This window comes from Heptranchias perlo, chromosome 4 (genome assembly GCF_035084215.1).
Source record: "Heptranchias perlo isolate sHepPer1 chromosome 4, sHepPer1.hap1, whole genome shotgun sequence".
Lineage (NCBI taxonomy): Eukaryota > Metazoa > Chordata > Chondrichthyes > Hexanchiformes > Hexanchidae > Heptranchias > Heptranchias perlo.
In genome coordinates this window covers 24,072,327-24,087,067 of record NC_090328.1, presented here as the reverse complement: position 1 = coordinate 24,087,067, position 14,741 = coordinate 24,072,327, and the positions used below count along the sequence as shown (strand labels likewise).

The 14,741-nt window shown below is 43.3% G+C and overlaps 1 protein-coding gene across 1 annotated transcript; it reads left to right on the top strand.

Moving 5' to 3' along the window:
• The first annotated feature begins 538 nt into the window (after window positions 1-538).
• Window positions 539-14,732, top strand: LOC137320402 (coiled-coil domain-containing protein 110-like). Its single transcript, XM_067982103.1, has 6 exons — window positions 539-715; window positions 3,853-3,952; window positions 4,832-4,884; window positions 8,387-8,452; window positions 12,634-14,631; window positions 14,721-14,732. Exons 1-6 carry the CDS (start codon window positions 539-541, stop codon window positions 14,730-14,732), a joined length of 2,406 nt encoding a protein of 801 aa, XP_067838204.1.
• The last annotated feature ends 9 nt before the right edge of the window (window positions 14,733-14,741 follow it).

Here is a 14,741-nt window from a genome sequence, read left to right as displayed (position 1 = left end):
TCCTGCCCGCTCCCCGTAACCCCTAATTCCCTTTACTTCTAGGAAACTGTCTATTTCTGTTTTAAATTTATTTAATGATGTAGCTTCCACAGCTTCCTGGGGCAGCAAATTCCACAGACCTGCTACCCTCTGAGTGAAGAAGTTTCTCCTCATCTCAATTTTGAAAGAGCAGCCCCTTATTCTAAGATTATGCCCCCTAGTTCTAGTTTCACCCATCCTTGGGAACATCCTTACTGCATCCACCCGATCAAGCCCCTTCACAATCTTATATGTTTCAATAAGATTGCCTCTCATTCTTCTGAACTCCAATGAGTAGAGTCCCAATCTACTCAACCTCTCATCATAAGTCCATCCCCTCATCCCCGGGATTAGCCGAGTGAACCTTCTTTGTACTGCCTCGAGAGCAAGTATGTCTTTTCTTAAGTATGGGTAAACCTACAAACAAGCAGTGGGAAGTTTTCAAGGAAGTTTTTGGTATAATACCAAATCAGCACTTACTCCTAAAAGGCAAAAGTTCCACGTGTACATTTAAGCAACAATGGTCAACAAACAAAGAGACAGTATTAAGCTAAAAGAAAAGGCTTGCAGAAATGCAATGAAAAATGAAAATCCAGCAGACTGGAAGAGTTATATAAAAAAACAACAAAAGGATACAAAGAAAGTAATAAGAGGTGCAAAGAGGGAGATTGAACAAGAACTTGCAAGAGATATCAAGGTAACAGTAAAAGTTTTTATAAATTTATTGAGAAAGAGAGTGGTAAGGGGGAATGTGGGCCCATTAAAGACAAATGCAGGTGATACTATAATGGATAATAAGCAAATGGTAGACTTGTTAAATGAATACTTTGTATCCATTTTCAAAATAGAGAAAGAGGATAAAATACCAGCGATACAAGGGAGCCTAAAAGAAAGTCAAGGCACTTATTGGATTTAATATCAGATTATTTTTTAAATAGCCATGAAGAAAATAATGGGACTTAATGGGCGTCATTTTAGCACCCATTATTGGGTGCATTCCTGGCGGGGGGGCTCCGAAAATCGGAGAAGCCCGGCACAGGACCGGAGCCCGCCTCGAACCCGCGCACTTCCGGGTTCCCCGCTGACGCGCCGGCGTGCGCGCGCAGCCCCCGCTGGTGGGAATCCCGCAGGCAATTAAAGCCAGCGGGATGCCACTTGAGAGTATTTACCTTGGTATTTCAGGTCATTAACAAACCTGATTAAGGGATTATGTGAGGAGGGGTGGGATTTTAGAGCAAACTGGGACAGTTTCCTACACTGGGGGAAACACTCCCAGGTCAAATGGACGTGTTGCAGCTGTCAGCCTGTGGCAGCAGCAAAGGTCCATTTGACAGGTGGGGGGGGGGGGGAGACCCTCACCCATTGCAGGAGGCCACTCTGTCACTTGGGACAAGGTTTGGCCTCCACCACCCTCCTCCTGACAGTCAAAGTCACCAACCTGCATACTTACCCCGGGGTCCGGAGACATGTACCTACCTTGCGGACCCCCTCAGATGTACATCTTGCGGATGGGGGCCGCCGTAGCTGCAGTCATGACCTCCTCGGAGGGCGAACAGCATCACCAGCCTCACCAGCCTCGCCATCCACGCCGTCCACCTCTGACAGGTGGAGCTCCACAACAGAGTGCTGTGACACATCCACCTGTACAGCAGGAGGGAGGGCTACCGCAGAGAGAGATGCGTCGCAGAGGGCACTACCCTCGCCACAGGGTCCACAGACCGAGGCTCAGCCTCCTGGACCTCTCTGAGCAGCAGTGCACACGGAGGCTCAGAGTCACCTGACATGTAGTCGTGGAGATCTGCAGCCTCTTTCATGCCGAGCTGCTCCTGGCTGGCCTGAGCACCATCTTCTTACCTGTCGCTGTCAAAGTCACCACTGCCCTCAACAACTTCTCCTCCGCATCCTTCCAGGGTGCAACCGGGGACATCGCCGATGTCTCTCAGTCGTCTGCGCAAAAGAGCCCTGCAAATACACCTACACCCACTCTGCAGTGACACAATGGGTGGCATCAGTTGTGGGTCCTCATAGTGATCCTCAGGAGAGGGCATTATTGCACAAACCAGACAGGATTCGCGAAGACATGGCAGTAGTGGTGCCAATATAATATGTAATGTGAGTTGGTCAGAAATTCAATATAAGTAACACCCGTGACAAACCCTCAAACACCCTTGTGCATCCCCTTCATGCTCACGACACGTTTGCCTTACACTGCCTACTGCACATATCTGATGCATGCCCTGTGGCTGCAGCACAGGTAGTGGCAGGTTGAGTGAGGCTGGCCGTGAAAGAGATGCACGAGAGGGTGAGTATGAGATAGAGCCATGAGATTGTATGAGGATTGGGTTGAGTGGTAGTGGCGGGATGAGTACTGGCGAGGTGAGTAGGTGCAGGTAAGATGAGGATGAGGTTTGAGTGGGTATGAGGGGTGATGTGACAGAGTAGTGTTGGCAGTGCTGAAGGAGATGTGGGGTGGGGGCAGTGATGTGGCAGACGGAGTGTAGGGGAAAGTCTACGTGTACTCACTTTGGCTGACCTACTGAGGTCATTGGAGTGCCTCCTGCACTGTATGCAGGTGGGCGATATGTTGGTTGCGGTGGTGACCTCCTTTGCCACCTCGAGCCAGGCCTTCCTGGTGGCAGAGGCAGGCCGCTTCCTCCCGCCTGCCGGGAGGAAGATCTCTGTCCTCCCCCTCCTCCTCACCCCATGTATTGATACCTGGAGTGAGGCATCATTAAACTGGGAGCAGCCTTCCCCCTGGGCTGCTCCATGCTGTAATTTTTGCTATTTGTTGCAGCATCTGTCAGTGGAGGACTGCCCCTTTAAATAGAGCTCCTCCAACTGACAGATCTTACTGCGCATGCGCAGCCCGCCCGACGCACAGATCAGCAGTGGGGAACCCGGAGGAGCAAGTAAGTGGATCCAATTAGTGGATTGTCTGCTACGATCGCGCGGGAAGCAGACTAATTTCACCGGGCTCGTTACCCACGCGCCCGATAGCCCCCCCGCCGAGAACCCGCAGCCCTGCTAACATCGGGCCCAATATAGACAAATCTCCAGGACCTGATGGTTTCCACTTTAGGGTATTAAAAAAAAAGGTGGGGAAATTGCAAATTAGTAATAATTTTCCAAAGCTCTCTAGATTCGGGAATTATGCCTTTGGCTTGGAAAATTATCACTCCATTATTTCAGTAGGGAGGGAGGGAGATTCCAGGTAATTACACAGTTTAACATCAGTTATGGAGAAGTTGCTGAAATCTACCATCATAGGAACATAGGAACAGGAGTAAGCCATTCAGCCCCTCGTGCCTGCTCCATATACCTGCCTTTGGCCCATATCCCTTAATACCTTTGATTGCCAAAAAGCTATCTATCTCAGATTTAAATTTAGCAATTGAGCTAGTATCAATTGCCGTTTGCAGAAGAGAGTTCTAAACTTCTACCACCCTTTATGTGTAGAAATGTTTTCTAAACTCGCTCCTGAAAGGTCTCGCTCTAATTTTTAGACTGTGCCCCCTGCTCCTAGAATCCCCAAACAGTGGAAATAGTTTCTCTCTATCCACCCTTTCCGTTCCCCTTAATATCTTATAAACTTCGATCAGATCACCCCTTAACCTTCGAAACTCAAGAGAATACAACCCCAATTTGTGTAATCTCTCCTCGTAACTTAACCCTTGAAGTCCGGGTATCATTCTAGTAAACCTACGCTGCATTCCCTCCAAAGCCAATATGTCTTTCCGAAGGTGCGGTGCCCAGAACTGCTCACAGTACTCCAGATGCGGTCTAACCAGGGTTTTGCATATCTGCAGCATAACTTCTGCCCCCCTTGTGCTCTAGTTCTCTAGATATAAAGGCCAGCATTCCATCAAGGAGAGACTGACTGAGTATTTGAACAAGAATGAGCTGATCAAAGAGAGTCAGTATGGATTTGTGAAGGGTAGGTGTCTAACTAATCTCGTTAAATTTTTTCGGGAGGTCACTAGCATGGTGTACATCGGAGTGTCTGTGGATGTTGTCTATATGGACTTCCGGAAGGCACTTGATAAGGTTCCGCATAAGAGATTATAGCAAAATGAGAGCGCTCGGAATTGGAGGTAACCTTGTGACATGGGTTAGTAATTGGTTGGGAGATAGGAAACATAGATTAGGGATAAAGGGAATGTACTCTGATTGGCAGGATGTGATAAGTGGTATTCCCCAGGGATCTGCACTAGGGACTTAGCTTTTCACCGTCTATATCAATGATTTGGGTGAAAGAATAGAGAGTTGTATATCCAAGTTTTCAGATTACATTAAATTACGAGGCAAAATAAGTTGTGTAGATGGAAGCAGGAAATTCGAAAGAGACATAAACAGATTAAGTGGACAAAACTGACCAAATGTTTTAGCACCAAGTAATGTATGCAAGAGTCATTGTTTAACTGTGCTAAGTATTTGTAATAGGTAGTGTATTATATTATAAATGTAACATTATATTTGGAGATTTTCTTTCTGTCTCATCTTGCAATTGTTGCAGCTTTTGAATCTGGTCTGGGTACATCCAAATTCTGCCCATACAGAAAGCTTTATTAGATGATCAGGAACTTATGAATATAATAATAATAATGAGCTCTGCCTTTGCTGTACCACATAACTGAGGATACCCGACAAATTGGTTTAGTACTGCTGACTGACCTGTTTATCATAATTTCTCTGGTACAGTTCAGGTGTTCATTAGTAATTTGGCAGATTTTTTTTCCAACAATATTACTGTAGCCTTACAATTTAAGTGTATTGTGTTTACTGGTGACTTATTTCCCATATTTTTATTATACAGAAAACTCCTCTGAAATAACAGAAATGCAATTTAATCCAGAGACAGCTTTAAAAGTAAGTTACAAGTTACATAGACTATTTTCTTCCTTCAGTTTAAGTTCATAGTCACTCTGTTTTACCTCCTTAATGTACATAAGCAAAAGATTATTTTCCAAAGAGAAGAAATATTCGCATATACCATACATCAGAAGAACTTCATTCCCCCCACCCCCCCCCCCCCCCCGTCCCCTTATTTTCTCTCAGTTTTTGATGCTAAAAATAGAACCTGAAAAACAGCTTAAAAAACCAGGGCTTTTAAGGCATCAATAAAAACTTACTGTAATGATCCTTCAATATAGGATAACAAAAGGCGCCCTCCATAATTGAATTAAGTTCCTCCAGGTATCAATAAATATGATGTGGAGATGCCGGTGATGGACTGGGGTGGACAAATGTAAGGAATCTTACAACACCAGGTTATAGTCCAACAGTTTTATTTGAAAATCACAAGCTTTCGGAGATTATCTCCTTCGTCAGGTGAGTGAGTGAAAGGTTCTCAAATCACATATCTTATATTAGGCTGGGACACGATCACACCAATCAAAGGTGCCGTTGGTGTTCAGACAGGTTAGCCACGGAAAACAGTACATCCCAGTATACTGAATACACAATGGGTCAGATTACAAAGCCAGAGAGAGAAAGAGACCCGAAAGGCAGAGAGAGAGAGAGAGAGAGAGAGAATGTCCAGTTGTATTAAAAACAGATAACTTTTTTTTTCCTGCTGGTGGGATTACGTGTAGCGTGACATGAACCCAAGATCCCGGTTGAGGCCGTCCTCATGGGTGCGGAACTTGGCTATCAATTTCTGCTCGAGTCACAGGAGTATGAACCATGTACCTGGTGGGTGGTGTCCTCTCATGTGATGGTGGTATCTGTGTCGATGATCTGGCATGTCTTGCAGAGGTTGCCGTGGCAGGGTTGTGTGGTGTCGTGGACGCTGTTCTCCTGAAAGCTGGGAAATTTGCTGCGAACGATGGTCTGTTTGAGGTTGCGTGGCTGTTTGAAGGCGAGTAGTGGAGGCGTGGGGATGGCCTTAGCGAGGTGTTCGTCGTCATCGATGACATGTTGAAGGCTGCGGAGAACATGGCGTAGTTTCTCCGCTCCGGGGAAGTACTGGACGACGAAGGGTACTCTGTTGGTTGCGTCCCGTGTTTGTCTTCTGAGGAGGTCTATGCGATTCTTCACTGTGGCCCGTCGGAACTGTCGATCGACAAGCCGAGCGTCATATCCCATTCTTACGAGGGCGTCTTACAGCGTCTGTAGGTGTCCATCGCGTTCCTCCTCGTCTGAGCAGATCCTGTGTATTTGAAGGGCCTGTCCATAGGGGATGGCCTCTTTGACGTGGTTAGGGTGGAAGCTGGAAAAGTGGAGCATCGTGAGGTTGTCCGTGGGCTTGCGGTAGAGCGAGGTGCTGAGGTGCCCGTCTTTGATGGAGATTTGTGTGTCCAAGAAAGAAACCGATTCTGAGGAGTAGTCGATGGTGAGTTTGATGGTGGGATGGAACTTGGGAACTTGTTGATGTTATCGTGTAGTCTCTTCAGTGATTCTTCGCCGTGGGTCTATAGGAAGAAAATGTTGTCGATGTATCTGGTGTATAGCGTTGGTTGGACGTCCTGTGCAGTGAAGAAGTTGTGCTCGAACTTGTGCATGAAAATGTTGGCGTATTGGGGTGTGAATTTGGTCCCCATGGCTGTTCCGTGTGTTTGGGTAAAGAACTGGTTATCAAAGGTGAAGACATTGTGATCCAGGATGAAGCGGATGAGTTGTAGGATGGCGCCTGGAGATTGGCTGTTGGTGTTGAGTACTGAGGCTGTTGCAGCTATGTCGTCATCGTGGGGGATACTGGTGTAGAGTGCCGAGATATCCATTGTGGTGAGAAGTGTTCCTGGTTCAACTGGTCCGTGGGTGCTGAGTTTTTGTAGGAAGTCTGTAGTGTCGCGACAGAAGCTGGGGGTTCCCTGTACGATGGGTTTCAGGATGCCCTCGACGTATCCAGAGAGGTTCTCACACAGGGTTTCGTTGCCTGATAGGATAGGACGTCCGGGTGTGTTGGCTTTGTGTATCTTTGGGAGGCAGTAGAAGTCTCCCACGCGGGGAGTACGTGGGATGAGAGCACGTAGGATGCTTTGAAGGTCTAGATCGAAGGTCTTGATCAGTTTGTTGAGCTGGTGGGTGTGTTCTTTGGTCGGATCTGTGGGTAACTGTCTAGTGTTTCTGGTTGTCCAGTTGTCGGTATGCTTCTTTGCAATAGTCCGTTCTGTTCTGTATGACGATGGCTCCTCCTTTGTCCGTGGCTAACCTGTCTGAACACCAATGACACCTTTGATGGTGTGATCGTGTCCCAGCCTAATATAAGATATGCAATTTGAGAACCTTTCACTCACTCACCTGACGAAGGAGATAATCTCTGCAAGCTTGTGATTTTCAAATAAAACTGTTGGACTATAACCTGGTGTTGTAAGATTCCTTACAATTATCAATAAATAGAGGGACGAGAATGAGCAAGGGACTCGGGTGAAGAAAGATCAATCCAACCAGACGAAGAAGGACCTGGAAAGAAGAGAGAAAACAGCCCGAAGAAAGTAACTCTGCATGAGCCAGCAGAGTTGGTTGGAACATAGATAAGATTGTAATATAGCTCCAGCACTGTCATGGCAAAGATTTTGCTGGAGTGGGGCGTCTGTTAGTTAGACTTGTTCGTGCACATTTAGGTTTTAAAAAATTTTGACCGCAACGTTGCTGGAAGTGCAAGCTGATAACAGTGCAGTGAGGGCAACGGTGCATCTGGGACCTTAGTGAACAACAGAACGGACAGTGTATCTCCTTAACCAAACAGAGGAAGGTTGAGGAGGAGGGTGAATTAGAGTGGGTGAATTCAATGTCAAATCAGGTACAAAAAGAGAAATAAAGAGAGGGAAAGAAAGATTGGGTTAAGAGAGAGAAAAAAGAGGTAGACAGGCAAAGTAAGAATTGCTAAAAGAAATGTCAATTTGACATTTTTAAAACCTCCAACAACAATTTATAACCTGAAAAAATGAGACTCCACAGCTTTAATTGTTCATTTTCTGGGCAAGAGAGGTAGATTGGCGTCATTAACAATTATCATATTGTTAAAAGAGCACTTACGCTGTTAATTACTAGACTTAACTTTCTGTGGCGAGTTTAATGGGCAATTAATGTGCAAATGCAGCAAATTCATGAAAATCACTGGAAGGTTAAGGGCGAGATGCCGTTTTCATGAAACTAACTGTGGAGCAAATCGGCCAGCAAATTGTGGTGATTCACAATTCACAGGGTATCTCTTCCTTGCCACAAGTTTCTGGCCTACTTGCACATTAATAACGGCGTGCGTCGTTCACACACTGTAATTTCTGGGCCATTGAGCTTGTAAACAGATTGGAGAAAAACACCATTGGTGGTCTATGCATGTCTGTCATCTAATATAACTCTATTTGGTTCCAATATTACAAAGATGCTGTTTTACTACAATTATGGAACATTTCTTTAAAAAATTTAGGCACTGCAGCGGCAGCTTGAATCATTTGAAACCCTCCGCCAGCAGACCTTACACAATGCCAGCTTGGTAAGCAATCCCTGTTCTTCGAACTCATTGAGAACGTGGTCAGCTTCATTTTCATAAGGTTAAAAATAGAGATAAAAAGCTTTCAAGGACACTTGGGGTAGATTCACCATGGATTTGAGAAACTATGATGCTGCATATCCTACAACAGTACAGTTCAAAACACTCAAGATGGATGGATTTTAACAATTCAAAGGTCTCTAAAGTTCACTGATGCTGTACCTTCCACACTGAAATGTATATTGTGGGCTTTTTCCCACTGAACTTTTAAACACACTTAACTAATTTCTCTTTTCCTCCATCTCTGCCTTTTTAGCTCTGTTAGCCTACACTTATTAAATGGCACTCCACTACTTTCCAACCAAACAAAAACCGTAAAAATAAAGTCTACGACCCACATATAAGATATCCCAACAGTCACCACAGCTCTCCCGAGTGCAGTTAGTTCAATTTAATGCACTTTGACTGTTCCATGAACTGCCATTGCTGCATGTAGACAGGGAACAGGAGAGTAGCAGCCTGAGAGAAGAGAGCAGGTGGTCAGGAGCCAGGGAGAGGGGAGCAGGATATTGGAAGCTTGAGAGAAGAGAGCAGGTGGTCAGGAGCCAGAGAGAGGGGCGTGGGAAACTGGAAGCCTGAGAGCAGGTGGTCAGGAACCATGGAGAGGGGAGCGGGATACTGCAAGCTGAAGAGGCATAAATGGAAGATTGGGAGCCAGTGAATCAAGGATAGACAGGAGAACAGGACTAGGACAGGAGCAAGTCAATGTGATTCCCAGAGTGAGCTACAGGACCATCCACCACAATGACTCATATATTAGACAACCTCTCCTTTCAACCCCAAAACATTGACCCAAATTTCTAGTCTTCTATGCAAGAATGCACACCAATACCTTTACAAATAATCCATGAAATACGTCAAGAAATTGATACACAGGTTAAAAGAGCTGATTCTGGAATAAGTTTGAGTTTGGGCTAGATACAACTGTGAATTGCAATGCCATTTTTCTACATTACTGATAATTATCTTAACATCTCATATGAGGCTGGAAAATAAAAGATATTTTTCATCCCTCAGTATGCGTGGGCCATGACCAGTATTCAATGTGATAAATGTCTTTGCTTATTAAGCTGTCTGTAAATCACTGTTATGTGGGCAGCCTCACTAAGATATTTGCCTCAAAAATCATACTGGTGTTACATCAATCACACAGGCAAAATCATAGTGGATACATGGCTGTGGGATAAATGTAATGCATGGAGGAATTTCTAGCCAATTAGTGATTATCTGAATGCCGACTGTTAGTTACTGTGCTTGGAGATCATTATCAAACTATTTTCTTTTCCTTTACTTTTCCTGTACTTCTTTGGGTTTTTTTTGTGTACATGCACTTGGCAGATCACACTGTGGAAAGTATAGTGAAGAGTATAAAAACCATTGCTCTGCATAAAAATCACAAGGAAAGTACAAAAAATGGTTTTTATTTCACTTTCGGGGTGCTACAATAGACCGTAATGTTCCTCAGGTTTTGGAAAGCGAGTCAGAATTTTGGTTCCTTATCACCTTTCTGTGACAAGGGAGTCAAAGGTTATAGTAGGTAGACAGGAAAGTAGGGTTGAGGTCGCAATCAGATCAGCCATGATCTTATCAAATGGCAGAGCAGGCTCGAGGGGCCGAATGGCCTGCTCCTGCTCTTAATTCATATGTTTGTATGACTCCTACTGGAAGGTAAGTGTGAGTCGACATTGGTGAAGGGCAGGATTAGGCTTGGCTGTGACTTCCTCCTGCTGCCCCCGCCACCCCAACCCCAAACTCCAGTCCAATAGCCTACCATCACTGGCAGGCTAAACTTACATATGAACAATGACTACTTGGGTGAGGTATTGAAGGGCAGTTGGTGCCCAACATAGGTCACCAGGGGATGGATGGGAGAAAAGGAGAGAAAATTGGAGAGAAAATATACTTCTATTTTTTGAGGTTTTTTCTTTTCTTTCATTTTCCTTTGCCTTCCCATCAAAATGAAGACTAAACCTTGTGAAAACTTACTTGTAGATAAGGGAACATCTTTTTTTCCTGTCCATTATTTTGACTCCCGGGAACTCAACAACAACTTACATTTATATTGCGCCTGTAACGTAGTAAAACATCCCAAGGTGCTTCACAAGAGTGTAATCAGACAAAAATTGACACTGAGCTAAAGAAGGAGACATATGACAGGTGAGAGATAGGCTTTAAGGAGCGTCTTAAAGGAGGAGAGAGAAGTGGAGCTTCAGCATGGCCAGGGTCATGGGGTAATCAAGCATTGTATTTGAACTTAGGGAACCAGCACAAGTTGAAGAGATTTTCCTGGAACACGGGGCACAGGAGACGGGGGGGAAGGAGGTTAAAGTTTCTACCAAGTCTCAGCTAATACTCAGCAGAAACATCAAACAAATCACAAAACTCATCCACAATTGACCTCCATTCTGTGGGGCAGACTACTGAAAGGGATTCCACCACATGATATTGCTCAATCATCACAGTTGCTCAAACTGAAGAAATATGACCATTTACAGGTCATGAAGGGATGCTATGAATGAAGATGCATTTTCATCAGAGATGTATTTTATGAGTAAGTATTTAACAGTGATTGTACATGTAGAATGACTTTCCTCATCAACACTTAGCCTTTACATTAAATTTTCTGTGCTTCAGGTTCAATCTGAAATTAATGAGATATTCAACAGGAGTAATTTGGATGCAAGCAGCCATCAATTCAGTCCATTGCAGCAGTCTCTCGCCAGTACTGTTGAAAATCCTCAGCTGTTGAAGGTGTAGTATTTAGATAAAAAGCAAGTCACCATCTCATTGATAATTAGCCAAAGTTCCATTAAATTTGCAGTGCTGCACATTTGTGCTCTATAAATGTTTTCCCCTCCCACTAATGACTAACGTTGACCTCACTCAAGGTGGTACATATCACTCCACCTTTTTTTTCTCACCAATTTTTATCCTCCTATCCTGAAGGTATTGACTCCTGGTTGGGGTAAACTTACATGGCCACCATTCACCCTTTGGTACTTAGCCCAAATAGTTATTATTGATGTGTGAACCTTGTGGGGGATATTTATGTGAGGGGCATCACAGTCAAGTTAAATCTTGTCCTCACCTGCCAAACATGCATACTTTCTCCCAGAAAACAAAAACAGGAACCCTGGCTGATGTCTCCTCCCTGATTCTGTTACACTAAGGTCACCTGTAGCACCTCTACTATTACCCTGATTGAGATCAGCTAAATTAGCACACAGACTGAAGATCAAATCTGGGAGCTTCCTAGTCCGCTTGGCTCAGCTACTCACTGCAAAAACTTGCTGGCTATTCTAGTAGCTATTTCTCCTTTTATTTCCAATTACTGTTATTTTCTTGCTCACACACCCCATGATCAGATGAATCAGGTGCTCAGTTGAGTTAACGCATTTTTTTAATCTTAAATTTATAATTAAGTTTTATTCCTCCAGCCCAAGGAGGAGATTCCAAAAAAATTCCATTGCAATTCCAAAATCCTGATGCAACAGTTCACTGGAAGTGCAGGATATTGAGATTAAAGGCTGATTCCCTGGCTGGTCGAGCTGGCACAGAATGGCCTCACTGGGAATGCTGGCTGAGGGATCACAGACCCACTGTATCTGATTTTCTGTCCATTTAAACTAAAGGACAGGAAATCTGACCCTGCAGACCTGAGATTCCCCAGCTGATGCTCACTGCGAGAACTGTTCGATGCCAGGAGCATTTTTATGAATTTTTTAGTTTCTATTGTGTATTCGTCTTTGCTTCCTCTAAAAAAAATCTTTTGAGATATTGTACTAACCCACATATCGGTCACATTTTAACCATATACGAGTTGTTTTTTATCTCCTGGGGGAAAGGCTCAAGTTTGGGGATTGGTCTAAATGGAAGTCAATAGTATAATAAACTGGAATGATTATAAACCGTTAAATGTGGCCAGAATAATCCAAATAACCAAAACATGATTGGTAGTTTGTAGCAGCTATATTTTACCAAATCACATTTTCCAGAACAAGCATTGCAATCCTAACTATTGAAAGGTTGTTTGCCCATAATCTTCTGAGTTTAGTTAAAGATAACTACTGTTGAGGATTGTATGTTTGGAAGGAAATTTTGAAGTGAATTTTGTTATATTTTAGGCTAGAAACAGCCTAGATGGAATTTCTTCTCAAGGTCGCAATTCGGAGGATCAAACTGATAAGACTAGTCTGTTGCATGGTGTTCATGCATTTGTCGATGAAATGAATAAAGGTTTAATTCAAAACAACAATTCACTTCTACAAACTACAGAAGACATTTTGGTAACTCTGATGCCAGTAAGCTTACTTAAAGAACTTCCATTAGGAAACACATCTCTTCAGCGCACAGGCAATCGAACTGATTACAAAGCATCTTTTCACATTCGAGGTTCAAGTTCTGCATACTATTCTGCACCATTGTCATCCATCTCAAATTTAAACTCGTCTCCTACTAAACGAGCTGTGGCTGGTCAGGCTAGAAGTGATGTGCTTTTGCTACAATATAATGATGAAAATTGGGCAATATTAGAGAAAATTTGTATTGCCAGTGAGCAGATGAGGCTGCAACTGGAAGGGTCACAGAAGTGGAAGCTGATCCTTGGTTGTGAACTTCAGCGCCTTCGAAATGCTGCTAACATTACAAAGAAAGCAACTGGGGAGGTGTCTACCCAAGCCCCTCAAAAGCTATCTCTTTCCATTGACAATTTAAATGCAGAAATAGAAGCAGATAATAAGTTTGAGAAGATTTTAGAACTGGAAACTATGGTGAATAGGTTACAGAATGCTATGGTTTCATTGGAGGAATCTAATCTAGATCTTCACAGGGAACTAAAAAAAGGAAGTGGTTCCATTGGTCCGTATCATATCAACCACTGGACCACAACAGAAAATAAAACTGTGATTCAGAACAACCTTAAGAATCAGAAGGAAGAGAAAATAAATGATTTCACTACTCGTCAGGAAAAACCCGAGAGCAGTTCAAATAATGAATTAACATTGTTGTCCAAGATTTCAGAAAGACCCAGCTTTATTTGCCATATGGAGAAACAAAAGGAATACCTTTATAAGATGCACAAGACAATGCAACTGGTAGAGGAGAAAAAGAATGAGGAGGTTAAAGCTCTTGCAGATGAACGTGCCTCGCTGTTTCCTTTATTACAAACTTCAGAATATAGCAATAATATGTTAAACGTACTGAGGTTTGAGAATGAGAAATTAGATGTTCAATCAACAGCTAAAGAACACACAATAAATTTTGATTCTGTTCTGCAGGAAAACACTGAATATGAAAGCAAAGTTTCTCTATTAGAAGAAGAAAGAAGAACACGTCAGGTTCAGTTCACTGAAATGGAGGAGCAAAGGAAGGCTTGTGTTGAAGAGTTCAAAACGTTATTTAACAAGCACGAGGATCTCCAGAATCAAAACCAAGCACTTGAAGCAGATAGACAGCAGCTAATCATTGAAAAGGAAAGCATCGAGAGACTAGTAGATAAGATGATGGAGGAAAAAGAAAACCTACTTGCTGTCATCAGTGCAAAAGAAACAGTTCTGCAGTTAGAGAAAACAAAAGAAGCAATAGAGGCCGTTAATGTGAATGCATTGCAGTTCGAGAATCAGAAGCTGAATCAAAGTGTAAATGGATTAATGAAGGAGGTAACGTTCTTGAAAAACGAGCTAGAAAAAGCTAGTTGTGAACTTCAATGTATGAAAGCAAAGTATGCCGTCATGAGGACAAAGAATCTGATGCTTTTTCAACTTGTGCAGGAAGTCAAAGATGAAAACTACAAACTGGAAATGTCCCTGCAGAATTCTGTCACTACTAGCAAGTCTCTGCAGAAAGAGGTTAATGAAGTTAAAATGGAAAAATCAACTATGAAGAAAAGATTTCTGAATGAGATTGAACAAGCAAAGCAAGAGAAGAGCTCGACTGGAACCTGTCCGAGTGACCTGGTCAGGAAATGTGAAATGTTGTCAAAGATAGTGGCGATGCTCACTGAGGAAAATCAGATTCTCAACCAGGATCTTGAGAAATATTTAAAAGCAAACTTACAGCTGGAATGCAACATTAAAAAGTTGGATGAAGAATGGTTGCTATTAGGAAAGCACACAGGGACCATGGTGAAAGAAAGAAATGTTTTACATCCTGAAGTGGAGAAAATGTGTACATCTTTAAGTTGTGGCGGTAACACTGCTGCTCAGCTTTATAGTCAAAGAAGTGAAGATAAGAT